The sequence below is a fragment of the Phytophthora infestans genome, genomic scaffold (assembly GCF_000142945.1).
Source record: "Phytophthora infestans T30-4 supercont1.49 genomic scaffold, whole genome shotgun sequence".
NCBI lineage: Eukaryota > Oomycota > Peronosporomycetes > Peronosporales > Peronosporaceae > Phytophthora > Phytophthora infestans.
In genome coordinates, this window is record NW_003303710.1 from 1087186 (window position 1) to 1106223 (window position 19038).

The following is a 19038-nucleotide window of genomic DNA, read 5'->3' on the forward strand; positions in this document are numbered from 1 at the left end:
AGTGCGGCAATGCCGACAAAAAGACGCCTCCACTGCGGATACTTGATGGTCGTGACATGCCTAGCAGAAATCAACAGAAGCGACTGAGTGACGCTCGCTATCTAATGCGCGTATTTGATGATACAAACGTGCTGTGAAGACGTTCGCTGCCTGCCAAAAGAGCGTTGATGTTTCGCATCTCACAACGAGCAAGCGCCGTCGGCGTCGAGGTCAGCTCTTGGACCTCTGTAGTGGCTTTGCACCGCAGGGCAAGCAAGCAAAATATGACTTAAGTCATGGGTTCAAAATCATCTCATTTGTACGCTCTGATTGGCTACAATTTGATGATCACAGTGTCCTATAATGTTCTGCACGATCCGTCTAGCAAATCATTTTGGGAGTGAGTAGTGCACCCAACTCAGCGTCGTAAATCGCGATCAGATTTTCCCCTACCCCAGAAGAGGCCCGGTCGACAGAAATTTCGATATCCGTGAAGTATGTATGCGTGTATATCATTGTCAACTACCACTCATTCCGAAAGTGAGGGGGGGGCAGCGAAAGCAGTGTGGAAGCCACTAGCGCGGGCTGCTGCGCGTCAAATGCAGCCGGTGCTGGAGGCTTGGGGAGCCCGCGAAGCGACCACTCCGAGCCTCAGCGTATCGGGTGTAGCGATGAGGAGTGGATATATTCAACTGAGGAGTCGTCGGCCGCTTCCAGCACAGTACACACGGATTCGAGCGACTCCACACCGCAAACAACAGAGGCACCACCCCTTCAGCGCACTCAATTTGATTCTTGGGAAGACCTGGAGGGCTACCTTCAACAGTATTCAAGGGAAACGTATCAGGTACACTTGACTGTATTTGTTATCGTTGCTAGCCAGGATTCACATTACAAGTGGCATAACTACTGATGGATTGTTTGTTTATTGTGACTAAATAGTGTTTTAGAGCCCGGACGAACAACAAAGTCGAGGTCCGGAACAAAATAATCCGAGCAAACCCCGGCTCGAAGCAGCCAATTCTTCCGGATGAATGAATTTACTACGGCAAGACATTTGTATGTACCCATGCTGGTAAGTACAAAGCACGAGAACAGGGGAAGAGGAAGCGACAGCAGTAGATGTCTATTCAGTGCGATATGCAGGTGCGATATATGTAGTTTCCCCGAGTTGGGTCCCAGTTGGGTACCATTGAATCAGTTGGGTGTAAGCTGGGTGGTAGATTGTCTAATGGCATGCATGTGTCGTGTACGTAGATTAATGCTTGCGTGCAAGTTGTCGATACGACGGTACCTACATTTTCGCTGCGGATTACTTCGACGCGCTTGAAGCATAATCATCCTCTTCACAAGCACACATTTGAGCAGTACCCACATAATCGAATAGCTCTGGAACTAGAGGTCGTTGGGACAGTGAGTGAGCTGCTGAAGGCTGGCGCCAAAAAGAAGCGAATATTGCAGTACAATTTACGATCCTGGACTAGATGTACAAACAAACAGTTACAGTTGTGGGGTAACTGTGCTCCTGGTGTTTGAGCTATTCTGCGGTTTTGAGCAACTAAGGTATCTGGACAAAAAAACATTACAGCTTCTGCGATACCGCTACATACGCATGCTTATCGAAGCGTAAGGAACCAGTTGTACAACAGCTTGTAGGTGCTCAGCGTTCAATACACCACTACTTTGTTTTGCTTAGAGTGATGTTGTTGCTGTTTTTGTTTGTACTGGTTGGAAGGGATGACATGAAAATCTAACGCTGTAACTTCGCCCCCAAACGCGCTCAGCTTCGGACTTTGACATGGTGCGCACATTCTTAAGTGTGTCTTTCCGGTTATACACGTTTGATGTATATGATTTGCACTGGCTTCCTGAGTTGGGCGCGTAGTTGGGAGCAGTACGGGGGTTTGTTTGGCACGAGCTGGGCTCGTATTAGGCGAGCTGTGTTCAGATGGTTGCAGCAGCCTCGTCACATATTTTTCAGCTGGGTGCAGCAAAGAGTGCCAATCATTTTTACTTTACAACGCGTATACGTACATGTTATGTTGCATTGAGGCCGAAGAGATTTGTCAAGACCTCTTGAGTATTATATCAAATCGTCATTTAAGATCATCAAGGATTAAACTCGGGCAAATTCAATACCCTTCTCACCCTGATATAGAAATAATTATTTTCCAGAACACACGAGTCCTAATATTGGAAATCACATGACTCAGTTTGTGCGTCGCAAAGTACTTATATTTTTCTCTTGCATTTGATACACGTAAAATTTGTGATGATTAAAAAATATTGAAATACGTATTTTTATAATTTAGTACATGTATTAATAAATAAACAATATGTATTAGTATACTTTTTTAATTAGAAGTACTATATATTACTGTAAGTCTAACATTAATACAAGAGATGCGTGACATCTTGCTCGATGCTGATTGGTCACAAATAAAGTCAGGCGATATCCAGTCTGACGTTTTGCAACATGTGGTAAGGTCGTCCCCCAACCTCCCTCCATTTTATAATAATTCCGCTACCCGCCCAACATAAGTCAGTTCCCATACAGAACGCAAGTGAAAGGACCTGGTCACCCGGCGCATTCCTGCAACTGCTGGACATCGTCGCTGATTGACTCTCCCGCTTCCCGTGCATGCAGCGCAAGGCCGCAGCGTTCGAGGCCACCCCCGTCCATTCCTCGCTGGAAATGAGTAGCGAGACTACGGACTTTGAGCGCGTGCCGCCCGACAGTAGCGGCGGCTTCGTCAAGATCGGCGGCCCATTGCCAGACTCGTCGGACCCACGTACCATCAAGGGTGCGTCCAGTGCTCCAGGCAACGGCCACCGCCTGTTCTACTTGCGGGTGATTGATTCGCGTAAATGGCACTACTCGGAGACATTCGCGCTGTTCCTGGACTTTTTCGTTCAGGTGTTGGCCATCTCATTCACCCAGAAGGCCTCGTTCTACGACGAAGTGGCAGCGAAGGCGTCGCGGCTCTTCTCTTCGGGATTAATGCTCTGCTACTTCATCGACATGATCATTCGTATACTGGGTTTGCGTCTCGCTCTCTTTCGCTCTCACTCCAATATCGCTGATCTTCTGTGTCTACTGGCTATGGTCGTGCTACTTGGCTCGAGATACGTCATGGAGGACAAGGAATATTGGCTGTGTCTGGGTTATTTGAGCATCGTGGCCTGTCGTCTCATTCTCAAGCCCAGAGCCAGAACCTTCTCCAAGAAGCTGCACAAGTTCCGCACCAATGGCGACCACATTCGCATCAGTATCGAGTCTCTACGCGCCTCACTGGCTCGTATCCCCGGCATCTCGGCCATGTCTATTGAGATGATGGAGACGGACTTAGTGATCATCTGTGGTCGTGACGAAGGCGACATGACGCGTGACGAGCTCATGAACTTCTTGGAGCGCGCTCTACACTACCGTCCGCCGACGCTCTCGGCCACTGAATTCCTGTCGCATTTGCGTGACATTGACGCGTCGTCGTCGACACTGGCCTACGGTATTATGGACGTTGTCCGCAGCACATTGTGGCACTGGTCCACGCAGATGGCAGACCTCGTTTTCTGCTTCTTCGTGGTGTGTATCAACGCCTCAGTGAGCCCAGCGCTGGCCATTTTCCTGGCCAAATTGTCGGATGCTTTCGACACTTTGGACTCGGGACAACCGAACGAGTCGACGCTCAAGGTTGGCGTTGTGGGTGTATTGGCTCTGTGTGTGCCGTTCGTGTTGGGTGACTACGCCGTGGGTTATTTCCAGTCCAAAATGATCTCAAAAGCCACCGAGTCGATGCAGTCTGCGCTGCTGAACATCATTCTGCGACAAGACACCCAGTTCTTTGCAGAGCGCTCAGAAGGCGACTTGAACAACCTCTTCTCGAGTGATGTCGCGCGTGTGAATGCTCTGTGGCAGGCTGTGTTCTGGAACCTGCTAAATCCGCTGCTGGCTGTGATTTTCGGCTTTAGTTACGCTCTGTACATGGATGTCAGCATCGGTATCATGTCGTTTGCTTTCACTGCCGTGCTACTTTCCAGTGGTCCACAGGGTTTTGCAGCTCAACGATCGAAGGAGTTTGGTTCTAGGAATGCCTACGTCGCTGCTGAGTTCCAGAACGCTGTGGGGTGCGAGAAGGTTGTGCGTGCGTACGCTATTCAAGACCCACTCATTACGCGCTTCAAGAAGACGTGCGCGTCGCTGCGCAAGAGTCAGTTTTCGAAGGACTTTTGGTCAAGTATTGTGCAGATTTACATTGAGTCTGCCATGTATATATTTGTGGCCATCATGACGGCGTCGTTGGCCATGAAAGTGTGGCACAAGGAACTGTCGTCGGGTGAATTCTTCGGTTTTATCACGCTGCTGAGTCGTGTGTCCAACCCTGTTACAGTACTGGGAGGGTTCATGCGTGTGGCTATCGGCAATGCCAGTAGCTTGCAGCGTGTTGACGACATCATTGTCGGACTTGGCTCGAACAGTGGCAAGGACGGAGCTGACAAGGATATGCCACCGCTCCCCAAGATGGATCACGATCTGCGTGTGGAGAAGCTCGTATTCAAGTATGACAAGGCGTCTGAGAACTACATTCTCAACGAGTTGACTGCGACTATTCCTCGTGGCTCGTACACGTGTGTTGTGGGACCGTCTGGTTGTGGTAAGAGTACGCTGTTGGCCTGTTTGATGCAGTTTCAGGATGCCGATGGTGGATGTATCCGTCTTGATGGCCACGACATTTTCAACTTTTCCAAGAAATCATTCATGGACCAGACTGCTGTCGTGTTCCAGGACGGTGGCATTCTAAACGGTACAATCTTCGACAACATCCGTTACGGTAACGTCAGTGCTTCGAATGCGGACTGTGAAGAGGCTGCGCGTCTTGCCGAATGCCACTTCATCAAGAACCTCAAGGACGGATTCGAGACGGTCGTGGGTCAGCACGCCACGTGCAACTTGAGTGGTGGTCAGGCGCAACGTATTTGCTTGGCGCGTGCTCTCTGTCGCCGGCCGAGCCTGATGCTGCTTGATGAAGCTACCAGTGCGTTGGACCCTGAGACGGAGGCGTCGATTGTGGCAACGTTGGAGCGTCTTTCCAGCAAGATGAATATGACGATCATCTCGGTCACACATCGTTTGTCCACTGCTTTAAATGCCGACCAAATTTTGGTACTGAACGCTGGTCGCGTTGCTGAAGAGGGTCGCTACGATGCTTTGGTCCAAAAGGGCGGGCTCTTTTATGAGATGGTGCACAAGGTGGACAAGCCAGAAGAGGAGGAGGAAGATGCGGCTCCGGTGGAGAAACCAGATATGGTTACTATGGCCAAGAGCCGTCGTCGGGGTACAGCGCCGCGCAGAAACACCGACACTATCGGAGCCACTGGGGAGGAGCCGAAGCAGATGCAGGACAGCGCGTTGGCATTGCAGCAGTTTACGAAGAATCTGAGCTCGCGTGTGGTGCACGACGCTGGTGATGGGAACCGTCCGGCAGGCACAACTTCATGGTACCGCTACGGCAACCGTAACTCTCACCGCAGTCGCAAGACGAGCGACGACGGCTTCACATCTCGTCGCTCAGGCAACAACAGTGTTGAAGGAGGCCAGTGGTATCCCAGCCAGCACGATAACCGAGGTGCGGCGACGTCTGCGGCCAGCGAGGAAGAGCGCAACAAGTACTTTGTGCTGTAGACAGCATGGCCATATTCTTTTGCATATTTTGAAGCAGCTGCACTGACGTCGAGACCCGATGCCGATGTCCTTCCGCACACCATTGCTAGCTGCAATGATAGCTACAAGACCCCCTCTGTTCATCCGAGTCATTCGTAACTTACGAATCGTAAGATAGTTTTCAGCTCACTTTAGCGAAGATATTTTTTTTTCGCGTTAGGAAACGTGTCGACAAAAGAAGCACCAGCGGCTGCGGAATGCATTTTGCTTCTACTACAATGTACTTTAGCGTTACCACTTCAGGCTACGGGATCTCGACTCAAGTTAGTGATCAAGTGGCAAATATTTCATGAAAACCGCTCTTAATAAGCTAGGAAGTGACATAACAACCAGTCATTACATTTAGTGCCAGCACTAAGCGGCCACAGCCACCATTTCTTTAGAAACCCAAGGTAGCACGCCCATAGAACTGCTCGTCCTCTTCGGGCAAAGAGTCTTCCAGCCCGTCGAGATTGAACTCCTTTGCTTGCTTGCTGTCGCCGCGAATGAGCATTTGCTTGTCCGTATCGCCACGAGGTCGAGGCGGAGGGAGCGGTGGGGCAGCAGCATTGAGTAAATAGGCGTTCGCAGCACGCAGAGTTTTCACCCAATTGTTGAGCTCTTGTGGACTCTTTGTGAAGAAATGCGATTGCTGCTCGTCCGTGCACAGTACAAACTCCTTTCCATATCTGAGATCCTCACACACAACCTCAAAGCTCTTGTCAGCCAGGTTGATCTCGCCACGCACAACCGAGTCACCACGTCGTTTGTAGTATTTGAGAAACCCATCGGCGGTGATAACACACCATCGCTCACGTGCACCACGCATCGTCTTCATGCCGCTGATGATGCCGCGGTCAGCCCACTCGGTGGGACCCTTGTCTAAGAAGCCACTCAGCATCGGCATTTTTCCTCGGGTACTTCCAGGAGTCGAGGCAGAGTCCGCGCTCGTGTCAGGGGTAGATGGACTCGAGTTGTCCTTGCTAATCGACCCGGAACGTCTCGATTTCTTCGAGTCCGAAGGCAGACGGCTTGACGGTTCGGTCGACGGCTTCGGTTTGCGAGAATCGCCCCGTGAAGACGGAGTGCCTGCCTTTCCCTTAGTTTTAAGCCTGTGCAGCTCATCCTGTGCCTCCTTAAGTTCCTCCTTGATCTTTTGACGCCTCCGTTGACACTCCTTAGCAAGTTTATGGTCACCCGACTGGGCAGCCTTGGACAGAGTATCCACCACAGATCGCTGCTTCTTACGTAGCTCCAAGATCTTCGCTTCCAGGTCAGCGAACTCCGACTTCGGCTTGCTCGAACCATTGCTACTACCACTCGTCTTTGCGTGGAGCCCACTTGCACTGAGCGAGGCCTTGTCGTCGATCTGCGACTGATGAGAAGAGGATGACGAAGATGTGGACGAGTTAAGTCCCGTTTCTTCGTTACCAAGACTGGCGTAATGTTTGGTGAGCTGCTCCATCTCTTTCTGCACCTTGTTCGCCTTGCGTTGCTCTTTGTTCAGTTCGTCTTCAAGTCCACGTCGCTTCTTCTTTAATGCCGACAATTGTTCCTTCGGTGGAGCTGTGGGTTCAATACCGAAGATATCTTCTTCCGGAACTCGATCTTCCTCTTTGTCTTTCTGCTCCACTTTTGCAAGCTGTTTATCCAGGTCATCTAGCTGAGCCTGCAGGGCATCTCTCTCTTTACGGAGTCGCTTGTTTCCAGAGCTCATTTTCGAGATATCATCGTTCAGTTCTGTGTTCCGCTTGGCCAGTTCGTTAGCCCGCACAAGTTCAGGGTTCTCCATGGCATAAGTCGCCTGCAGCTTGAGATTCTTCATCATGACTTGGTACTTTTCCTTGTCATTTTTCAGATTCTCGTTTTCTTTCCGCAACTCCATTCGTTTGGCGTTCAACATATCAAATTCATTCGACACGGTACTCCACTTGTGCTGCATACGTGTCAATGATCGCAGCATCTTCTTGTTCTCAATGGTCCACATCTCCGTATGAAGCTCTCCCGTCACGAGCACACGCGTGTATTCCTGTTTCTGTTGCATGTATGCACTCGAATGACCGTAGCTTGCTGCTGCTGGGTCATTCCCGGCACTATTATTGACTTTGTCTCCGTCCGATTTGCGACCGCCATTCTCCTCCACTGTTCCTTTCTGTACATCTGCAAATTTGATACGAACAGGCCGCGATGCGCTCTTTAGCTTGCCCACGACTTCTTTATAAGTAAGCCCAGCCAGCGACGTGTCTTCGATGCTGATGACGCGCATGCCGATCGTCAGTCGCTTGTGGGGCTTGACGCTCCAGTTGTGGAGCTCGGCGGGTCCCGCCTTGCCGTTGATTTTGGGTAGATCGTCCACTTCGGCCTGGAATTGAGGGTACAGAATGGTTTCCATCTGGTGGACTTCTCGTAGACTCACTCCAAGTCGCCCCTCTTGGAAGCCGATTTCCACCTCACTCATCCAATTGTAAGTCTTTTTGATCTTGGAGCTCGACGCCTTCATGGGAGGTGGCACCCATTGCGTCTTGCCAGCAGGGGAAATGAAATAGTAGCGACCTTTTTGCGACTTGCTTTCTTTGCGTGTCCAACCGGGGGGCAGTTTGTCGTCGCCCTCGGGGGTCGCACTCCCTGTACTGCGTCTACTACCGCGACTACCACGACTACCGTGACTTCCTCGATTGCTGCTGTGTGTGCTATTGGACAAATTACTACCACTATTCGTTGTGTTGGCTGCCTTGGTAGTTGTCGTCGCAGTTGTAGTAGTAGTACTGCTGCCCTTGTCGCTGTTGGACATGGTGCTGTTGTTTCTGAAAAGTATCACAAAACAAAGCACTCTTTAGCATCACTAGACGACCCCCTCTCGCTGTAAACACAGGGCGGTGCTGTCCCTCTCGCCTTATAAAATCAGGCACGACTTAACGGCAATTGTCCTCTTACCTCCACAGCGCTGTCTTCTTCATGGCTGCGGAAAGCCAGGCGCCGTCCTTTCCCGACCCTTTAGAGCAGCCTTCTTCACGCTCCGCTTCCTCCCTGCTGTCGGTCGCTCGAGCCTTCGTGTCGTGCGTGAACAGGTCCCCTGAGAGAACTAAAATATTACAGATAAGTTCGAATTGAATTTAACCAATCAGAGATTTGTCTTATTCTGAGAAATCACAGTCGCGTGTGACTCGGTAAAAGGCTTGAAGTTGCCGCTCGAACGACGGCCCACGACCTCGTTTCCGCGGTGAAAAGTCCTCGGTGACGTCCGTGGATCTGTAGACGCTGTTGGATCGATTTAAGCGCGGGTCACGCGACGACATGCGGCCCTCGGTGGCCTGGATAGCGCTCAGAGAGCGCTTGCGGTGGCCGATCGTTGCTGTTGCACTCGAAGCTTGCTGCTGTTGATCTCGAAATGCGTAAGCTGGCGGTTGACCTGGGGGCGGCGGCGGCACGATCTCCTGTTCTTGCGGGCGGTATTTGCGCCCAACACTCTCGGAGACATTGTAGTCGCCGTGCGTCGTTGACTTTGATGTCGAAGCCCCATACGCTGCGCGCTCCCGGTTTACCTCATCTATATACGCTTCGAGGCAGTGCACCATGTACTGAGATCGGTCAATCGTCACAGCGCATGAAAATTTTTTGCGCAGGTCGTGGGTCGAGCTGTTTTCAATGTCGGATTTCAAGTACCAACAGCGCTTCATATGGTGCCCCACTTTCAGGCAGTAGAAGCACGAGACGGGGCCCGGGTTGTCGAAGCGATCGTAGCTATCATATTTCTTCTCGTACCTATTGCGTGGCTTGCGTGGGGATTTCTCGAAGCGGCAATGAGACGAGTACTTGACGTATCCTCTCTCGGAGTCATATTTATCGTGCGAGTGTCGCTTGTTGTAAGCGTCGCTCTTCCTGCTTCCGTCGTCGTCAGTATTTGGACTCTTTGACGATCGAGCAGTAGCAGCTTCATCCGTCTGCTCCATCAGAGTCTTGCTGTTGTTGTCGTCATGTGATTGAGTCTTAGTGGGAGACTTACTTTTTGCCGAAGTTGTAAGAACTTCCCCACTTGTCAAGTCGACAGTGTTGTCTGGTCCAGTGGTCACATCAATAGGCGGCAGGACTGGGTTGTTTGGGTCCGTCGCTTTATTAGTAGTTCTCGCCGGCTCTGCCATGCGCTGTTCTGTTGGCTTTTCAACTGGTTTACTCGGTGGTTTCGACGTTTTCTTCTCGACTGGTCTTCTAGCCGAAATATCTACTAGCTTCTCCGGAAGGTGGGCGATAGATTGGGCTACAGGCTTTACTGTGGCAGGTTTGTCTGGTGCTTTCTCTGCCAGTTGAGCTGTTAGCACGTCAGCTGAGCTGTTGGCTGATTTGCTTATTGGTTTTACAAGTGAGGTATTCGAGACACTTGCCGCTTCTGGCTGTGCTTGCATTCGTTCCCGTGTTGCAACCACTTTTTCGACGAGTTCCGCATACGGCACAAACGGCTTCATACCCCTCCACGACGCCACCATGGGCCGCCACGCACTAGGAAATGTCTGTATCAGTGATACGGAGCGAAAGGCGTCGGTCAGCTCGATCCCCGTCGCCAACGCATATTGCTGCACGAGCATCTCCCACCGCGTGATAAACTCCCTCACGGGTTCGGCCTTCTTGTCGCCAAGTCGGATGTGATGGAGCACGCGGTGCATCTCGTACACGTCATGAGCTCCGGGGCTGCTGCGGTTGTCGTACAGTGCACAAAGCATCTGCCAACTGTCGTGAATGTTCTTGTTCAAAATCGCTGCCTCCACATCTGGGTGCAAGTAGCGTTGCAAGATCCCCTTGGCCTCGGCGCTCTCCCCTAAAACGTCCCATTGACTGAGTCGTCCTCGCTGCATGCCAGTGCTGCTCCGACCACAGGACGTTTCCTCCTTGATCAGAGACTGGTGCTGCTCGTCGTCAACGTGGATTATAGGCGTTCTGGGAGGCACTTCCTCCCCATTATAAGTGAACGATTGGCTTCCGTCGTAGCCGCGCACCATCACGTAGCCGAGAAGATGGTAGCGCATGAGTTCGTTCTCCAGCCGCGACTTCCACACGCGGAAGTCCGTCGTCCCATCGAACACGCTCACGCTGCTGTTTATGCTCTTTTTTTTGTGTCTGGTTCCCAGCTGTCTTCAGGCAGTAATTCTTCATCAAAGTCAAATCGCTGAGTCTCTTCGAGGTCGGCGATTAGTTGCGACGTCGCTCTTCTTCCCTTCTTCTCTACTTGGCCTCCGATATAATACTTTGTAAATTAAATGTGAGGGATCTTCGTGCAGCTGACAAGGAGTTTCTCAACAAACTGGTGAAAGTGCTCTATTTATGGCAAGAAATGCTTACTGTACGTTGATAAAATACAATGTACTAATTAAAATTTGAATTTCTGAAGTATAATAATATTTTAAATACTTCAGTACTCGGATGGAATGTCGCTCCAGCATGGTCGGCGCATAAGATGGGAAAGGCAGATGGAATTATTTATCTGCGCTCGATTTGCGTTTTCAAACACGCAAAAAGAATCGATTTCAAGAAGTTCGATAGATTTGCCTCGAAATCCATCTCGTGCGCCTGTCGTAGCTCGATTTGTTGGCCTCCTTAGAGCCTTGTCCAAATAGAAAATCGATAATTTTTTCTTACCTATTTTTTTTCTCTGAAGAAGCCCTATGAAAAAACGAGGTGCCGAGATTATTTCTTTTTAACCCTTCTAAGACGGTTTATTTGAGAAAGGATGCAGAGAAAGAGAAAGTTGCTGCGGGCACGAAAGGCGTCTACGACGGCGACCTGCGCTCGGAAACACCACAGCGTCGTTGGGGGGTATAAGGACCAACATAGAGCGCTTACACTCTGCATGTGATAGAAGGATTCAGCACCTTGTCGAAGCTGTAATGCTGGTTCGACGCTGTAGTACAGCGTCGATCTTCATATACATAACACTGCAGCGGCTGCAGCGGTCTTTTCAGTTCATACACATGCTCGCAAGACGGAAGCGCTGCAAGAGAAGAAGTGCATAGCCTCCTGGATCGTGAGGTACTAGCACTACTGCACGGCCCCCATGCCCAGGTCCTGGGCATGGGGCTCAGGGGGCTCCTAGTTTACTGGACACAAGTTGGACCTTCCTGAATTGATCAGAGCGTAGCGCATCGCAAGGAGCTCCTTGTCATGAACAGGGTAGTTGCGCTCCGCCGGCTTCATCTGCCTGGACTGGTAGCTTACGACACGCTCTCGACCTTCTTCATCGAACTGCATCAGCGCACAGCCGATGGCGAAATCGCTCGCGTCGCAGACGACGTGAAAAGGCTTCGAGGCATCCGGGAGCGCGAGGATTGGGGCCTCGGCGAGACTCTTCTTCACCGAGTCGAAGGCGGCTTGATGTGCGGGAGTCCACGACCACGACACATCTTTCTTCAACAACGAAGAGAGCGGCTGGATCAATCCGGCGTAGTTCCTCGTGTACTTGTGGAGATAATTTGCGAGACCCAGCCACTGACGCAGTTCAGTGGGATTCTGTGGCGTAGGCCACGCACATATCGACGACACTTTCTCGGGGTCGGCGCGGATGCCGTTCTTGCTCACAAAGCAGCCAAGCACCGGAATCTCCGGCGCGCAGAATATACACTTCTTCAAGTTGGCATACAGCTTGTTTTCGCGCATCACTTGGAAGACTTGCCTCAGATGCTTCAAGTGGACTTCAAGCGCGCTGAGGCCTCCCTCAGCGCGACTGTGTACGAAGATGTCATCGAAATAACTCGGTGCGAAATCGCGGAGCGGGCGCAGCACATGGGATACCATGCGATTGAACGTGGCGGGAGCATTCTTCAAGCCTTGTGGCATAACAAGCCAGTCCCAGAGCATACCACTGGGAGTGCTTACCGCTGTGAGCGGTATGTCGCTCAGCCTCATGAGGATTTGGTAGAACCCATCGGTCAAGTCGATGGCGCTGAAGACCTCACTACCCGACATTGCGTCGAGCACCATGTCCTTCCGAGGAATCGGCGTCTGGGCAGGGATGGTAGCGTCGTTCAGCTTGTTGAAGGCATGGACGATGCGCCATCCGCCCGTGGCTTTCTTCACACAGAAGGTCGGACTGGAGTGCGGCGATGTGCTCTCACGCACATGACCCGCCTTGCGGCGGCTCTCGAAAAAGTCATCGATAGCTTGGACCTGATCTCGCGGGAGCGGCCACTGCCGCGTCACACAATACTTCGAGCCGGGCACGAGATCGATCTCGTGGCGAATTCCTCGGTCAACTGGTAGCTCAGCTGGGATCGTATCCGGAAAGACATCTTCATATTCGCGGGCGGACTCGTAGACTGGATTGCCGGATTCGCGTAGCGCTTCCCAAGACTGCGCTGCGAAGCGCTCCTCGCGGGCCGACTTCGGCTCAGCGCTCTTTGGGCGCGAGGGAGCGTCGCCATCACTGACTGCATTCACTTCGGGCGACGCCGAATCGGCGTCGGTGATCAGGCAAACCTGTTCGATTTCATCGCCCTTGAGGCCGCGAAGGAAGTTCTTCCAGGAGAGACCTGGAAGTCGAGTGATCGACCCTGCCTCGCTAGGTGGATTTGCAAGCTCGAGTGTTCGTCGGCGACCGGGAGTACCCTTCCACGTACTCAAAGCACGCAGACCGACTCCGTCGGTGAGCTGTCACTTGGCACGGGCTCTCGGCGAGGTTTCAGCCGACGCCGCTTCGACTGCCGCCGCCTCGAGTGCGAACTCGAGGATGATGAGTCGCTCTCGCTGGGCGAGAGGTCACCCCCCTCTAGCGGGAGCCCCTGCTCGACCGCGGTAGTGCTCAGCGGGAGCGCCAACTGCTCGACCACCGGCTCAATTGACGGGAGCCCCTGCTCGACCGCCATCTCGTTCGTTTGCGGGAGCCCCTGCTCGACCGCGATCTCGTTCGTCTGCGGGAGCCCCTGCTCGACCGCCATCTCATTCGTCTGCGGGAGCCCCTGCTCGACCGCCATCCCGTTCGTCTGCGGGAGCCCCTGCTCGACCGCCAGTTGGTCTTCATCCCCGCGTCGCCGCGGGGACTCGTCAGTTAACAGCACTGCGCAAGCCGTGCAGAGAGGGCCATCGCTCACTCTGTGCACAACGTTCGTCGTGGATGACCGGTCCACGACGGTGACGTGAGGCCAATCCTTCTGGGCGACCAGGAGGTGCGTGGACACCTCGCTCACATCATAACCACTGCGACGCTTGACCGACCGGGCCAACCAGTCAATCTCTGGTTGATAGCGCGTCAGCCACGGCATACCCAGGATGCAGTCAAACGCGTAATTCATCTCAATGACGAGGAAGTCGTCGTTGCTTCGGAAACCGTCGAACGTGTACGGAAGTGCAATCTCGCGCCGCGCGACGCGGCGTGATTTCCCATCGGCCAACTTGACAGCGACCTCCCCTCTACCTTTGCGGACAGTGATGTCCGACGGGAGTACCGACAAGCACGACGCGCGGAAGAAGTTGTTGGTCGCTCCTTAATATAAGGAGCGCTCGCAGTGGTCGCCGGGCACCGGCGACATGAAGACTGACAATGATCAATCTTGAATCGCTCGGCGTGGTGGTGGCATGAAAGTGTGCATGCAGCACAGGAGGGCTAGGAGGTTGGGTTGCCACCGGGGGACCCGGACCTCCATTCCAGCCAGTAGGGCGCCCCGCACCTACTGACCCTGACCGTTTTTTGGCTGGTCAGAACTCACGGGCTCGGCATCGACATGCGCAAGCACTGGAGCTGGCGCGCGACACTCCGCCGCGCGATGACCGACCTTCCGACAGCGGAAGCAGGTGAGAGAACGATTGTTCCGAGCACCGCTTCGACGCACTACATGACGCTGACGATTGCTCGTCGCATCGATAGCGTCGATGTCCATGGGCTCGGGCGCAGAATCCCGAGCTGAAGCAGGTAGCGCGTGAGCGTATGACGCCGCGACCACGTAGTCCTCGCGTAGGGCGAGGGCGAATGCCTCTTCGAGCGTGGAGGGGTCCGATCTTGTAAGGCAGTAGCGCGTCATGCCTTCGCGCATACCGAACACGAATACATGAGCCTGAGAGGCCATATCGATCGGCTTAGACACGATGCACGACGCGAGGTGTCGTGTCTTCTGGACGTAGTCGCGCATAGTCATCGTGCCTTGCCGAAGGGCGAAGAAGTCTGCCCGAATTCGGGATTCATCTTGCGGCGGCTCGAACGCGAGCCGAAGGTCACTCTGGAGGGTATCCAGAGTGGGGAAGACGTTAGGGTCGACAACCAACTTGCCGAGAGCCCATTCCTTGGCTTTCTCAGACAACCGCGAGAGGAGGAAATGGACCTTCGCGGAAGGCGCCTCGATCAACCTCGAGGCGATGGCGATGTCGATCTCTCGAAACCAGCGATTCAGCGGAAGTCGATCTTCTCCGGCACCGGAGTAGGTGGACGTCTCTAGCTTCACGACGTCATTCGTGGAGATACGCGAGGGAGTTGACACTCGCCGATTCGCATCGGCGAGCTCGCGTTCCATGAATTCTTGTGCCGCAACGCGCTGCTTGTCGGGCGTCGCTGAGCGCAGCAGCGACGTGACGACGGCTTCTCCGGACACCGCCGCGAGGCGGTGGAGAGCTTCCCACTCGATCCGAGTGAGATGGAGAAAGGCAGCGTGGTCGAGGTCTTGGCTCATGTCGAACTTGGTCGTTGGAAGGACTACAAAGTACTACCAGGTGTAACGGGCCAGGTATTTACTCCGTTACTTGCTTACACTATAGTGTTGAGGAAGCTCGCAATAGGACGACTGAGTCTTAGGTTTAAGGAAAAATCAACTCTGACTTTTTTTAGGACCAAGGCCACAGCCCTGGCCACGTAAATACACGTCATAGTCCAATTGGCTAATAATGGGTCTGGCTCCCCATATATCAGCCAATGGCATGACAGCATTTCAGCACACGCTAGTCGTGTGCTGATGCACCTACTTATGTAAAGAAATCTACCTACTTATGTAATGGAGGGGTCCATTACACTAGTCGTTTAACCGCGAACGCCTCGGCCCACCTTGTGAAGTAGTCTACGAACACCAGAATATAACGGTTTCCACCTTCCGTCACGGGTAATTGTCCGATAGCATTCACGACGAGCAAATCGAACGGCCCCCTCAGTTCGACCACCGGCATTCGTTGCATTACTCCCGCGCTTCACGGTCGAGAACCTTTCCCACTGCCACACTCGTTGCATTCCCTCAAAAACTCGATTACATCCTTACGCCAGCCGGGCCTGTAAGCCAGTCGTCTAACCTTCTCCGTCGTTTTAGTCAATCCCAAATGAGACGAAAGGATGTCTGCGTGACAGTAGTGAAGGATCGTCGCCACATAAGAGGGAGGTACCACTAGCACCGCAATCGTAGGAGCCGGCCCGACTCGCGCTGGTAAGTTGACAAACCGACGCAACATAGCGTCCTGCACCACATACCGAGAAGCCATGCGTACTATGCGAGCCCATAGGAAAGGATCCAACGGAAGAGCACCATCCAACAGGAATGCCACTATCGCTTTTATCCACGACACAGCTTGATGTTCACGATTGAACTACGTCTAAACAAAAAATTTCCATAGTGATTCAGATAACCCTTCAGCGGAATCGTCCTCTTTCTCTTCTGCATCCGTTCCCGTTTCTGGATCCTCCGGTTCCGTCTTTAACTCAGGCTCAGCGGGACTTTCGACCGCCCCCCCCCCCGACTGAGTCTAGGCCGTCTAAGTTCTCTTCCTTTAGGTTTAGCAGGTTGGCCATGCGCAACGTGTTCACTTGTTCCGCTTCCAGACGAGACAGACCGTCTACATGCCCTATCGCCGTCCCAGGCTTGTGATGCACTTTAAACGGCAGATTGGACAACTCCATGGCCCACTGTGCCAACTTCGCGCTCGTAGTACGATTTCCAGGACTGAAGATCCAGGTGAGAGCCGAATGATCAGTGTACAGGTCGAACTCTCTCTTGTCCAAGTAACAGCGAAATCTTCTTGTCAACCATACTACCCCAACACTCGATCACCGAGATCCCATATTGCTTGTTGATCCAGTTCTTCTGGGACCCTGTCAACAATTTACTTGCGTCTACACGGTCTCGACCGTCTATTTCTTGCATCAGACAGGCTCCGACAGCGTATCGGGACGAGTCCACGTAAAGTTTGAAACGTCTCTTGACATCCGGGTAGAGTAGAATCGGAGACTTCATCAACGCTCGCTTGAGCTGGCGAAAGGCCGCTTCACAGTCATCATTCCACGAAAATGGTGCACCTTTCACCTTCAACCGTTCCAGGGGCGCCGAAATCGAGGCGTATCCCGGAATGTAGCGACGAAATTAGCTCGTCAGTCCCAAAAATGATCGGATCGCATGTAGATCTTGCGGGCGCTTCACGTTCATCACTGCATTGACCTTCGCTGGATTAGGTAGGATCCCGGTAGGAGTCACTATGTACCCCAGGAAAGCGACTTGGCTACGGCCCTAGTGACACTTTTTCATTTTTAACTAAAAAGCGGCCTGACGGAGCCTCGTGAGCACTTGCCTCACACGCACTAAATGAGTCGAAAGGTCCTTGCTGAAGATTACACAATCATCCAGGTAGACTAAGCAAATACGTCACTTTAAGTCCACTAAGACTGTCTCCATCAACCGTTCAAACGCGGATACAGCGTTACAAAGACCAAAATGCATCACTAGCGACTCGTACAGACCATACTTGCACCTCAAAGCAGTTTTAGGAATACTGTACTTGTCCATGAGAGCATTCCAGTAGACAGACGCAATGTCCACAGTCGAAAACAATTTCGCATCCCCTAGTACGTCGAGGATATCATCGATCAAAGGCATGGGATAACAATATTTCACGGTCACCGCGTTCAGCCTCCGATAGTCGATACAGAACCTGATGCTTCCGTCCGGCTTGCGAATCATCAGAGCCGCACTAGCCCACGGACTGTTCGAAGGACGTATTAATTTGTTCTCCAAGTACTGCTGAATTTCAGCCTCCATCACTTCTCCCTCAGCTAGCGACACACGGTACGGCTGCTGCTTGATCGGGGGACTGTCACCCGTGTCGACCTTAACGTACAGCATCTCCGTTCGACCAGGCTTCATCGATGTGTGGTGTTGGAATTCCCACGTCAACTCTAGCTACAAATGTAGTTAGGACGTTCCCACAACAATACGTCTACTAGGATAGTAAACGATCGTTCGGGCGGATCCGAAGACCCCAGTTCTGCCCTTGCACCGGGACAAACTGGACCTTGTAAACTACTTATATAGGCCAACCAGTAAACATAAGAACACGCTACTAGCACGAGCAAAGCTAGTAGGTGTTTAGAATCCTCGTGGTCCCAACAGCGGAAGGGTACCAGGCACGGGTAAGCCTTTTACAAGATCACCGAGTGCTCAACACTTGGTTGGAAGAATAAAAGGGAGGCAATTCAAGCACGCCCAGTCGTGCAAATGGCAACAATAAGCTGTCACGTAAAAACCTCCCGATAGTAATCGGCCAATACACAAAGTCTCTTGGCCTTGCCGGATGAACCCTCGCTACAGAGCTTCGAGTTCACCGACAGGCATAACACACTCAAACAAGTTTGACCTGACGCTTACCTTGAAGCCGGACGTCGCTCTGTGTGCTTGAGTGGAAATTCTGTTCTGTATTTAAGCTTACCCTTTCGGGTCTATTCCTAATAAGAAGTCCTAATCAAGTATACAAATATCAAGTGAACAATGATCCGTTATGGATCTTCTTGCACGCCAAGCGTCGTCTGCACCGTCGCATGAGTATCTTTAACGGTCCGCGCCCTGTCCCAGACGGTGAACGTGCCTTCCAAGGGTCGCTGAGTCTTCCGCGAACTCATCCCAACCGCCACTGAGGGTTCGTACCGTAGATGGTCCGCTGAATGCGAATCCGGCCAGTCCATTATTAATAAGAAGGACAGCCTGGATTTAGTGACATATGGGCCGTATCCAATACTCGTTGAAAGTTCGGAAGTGACGCCGTCGATTCCCTTGCACCTTGGCGTCGCCGTACATCACATGACCGAGGGTTCGTCGCTTGAACATCTTGGGTGGTGTCACGTCTTTGTCGACGGGTGATAATCCGCAACTACGGAGAAATTACTACACCACAGATGACGCCACGAACATATCGTAGAAGCCGTTCAGTTCGGACTGGAACAGTGTCTTTTGCTCAGCGGATAGATCCGACCCAGAGAAGTCGGCCATCGCGCCATCGTCTTTGTCCGGCGGGACGTCAGGCTCGGGAGCCCTCACTCAGTTGCAGACTTTCTCTCCCTGCTCTTCAGTGATTGGCATAGTCACGGGTCTCTCAACGCCTTCAGTAGGCACAGCTCTTGCCCTGGGGTTCCTCTTCTCCGGGCG

General features: G+C 52.4%; 3 protein-coding genes across 3 annotated transcripts; 1 reads left to right on the forward strand and 2 right to left on the reverse strand.

Moving 5' to 3' along the window:
• Positions 1-2620: 2620 nt before the first annotated feature.
• PITG_16808 (ATP-binding Cassette (ABC) Superfamily) lies at positions 2621-5659 on the forward strand (the record flags this gene model as incomplete). Its single annotated transcript, XM_002897079.1, has 1 exon — positions 2621-5659. One exon carries the CDS (start codon positions 2621-2623, stop codon positions 5657-5659), a length of 3039 nt encoding a protein of 1012 aa, XP_002897125.1.
• A 374-nt stretch (positions 5660-6033) lies between these two features.
• Positions 6034-8468, reverse strand: PITG_16809 (uncharacterized protein; the record flags this gene model as incomplete). Its single annotated transcript, XM_002897080.1, has 2 exons — positions 6034-6975; positions 7054-8468. The coding sequence occupies 2 exons, from the start codon at positions 8466-8468 to the stop codon at positions 6078-6080; spliced, it is 2313 nt and encodes a 770-aa protein (XP_002897126.1).
• A 343-nt stretch (positions 8469-8811) lies between these two features.
• Positions 8812-10695, reverse strand: PITG_16810 (uncharacterized protein; the record flags this gene model as incomplete). Its single annotated transcript, XM_002897081.1, has 3 exons — positions 8812-9504; positions 9703-9831; positions 10051-10695. The coding sequence occupies 3 exons, from the start codon at positions 10693-10695 to the stop codon at positions 8812-8814; spliced, it is 1467 nt and encodes a 488-aa protein (XP_002897127.1).
• Between the last annotated feature and the right edge of the window lie 8343 nt (positions 10696-19038).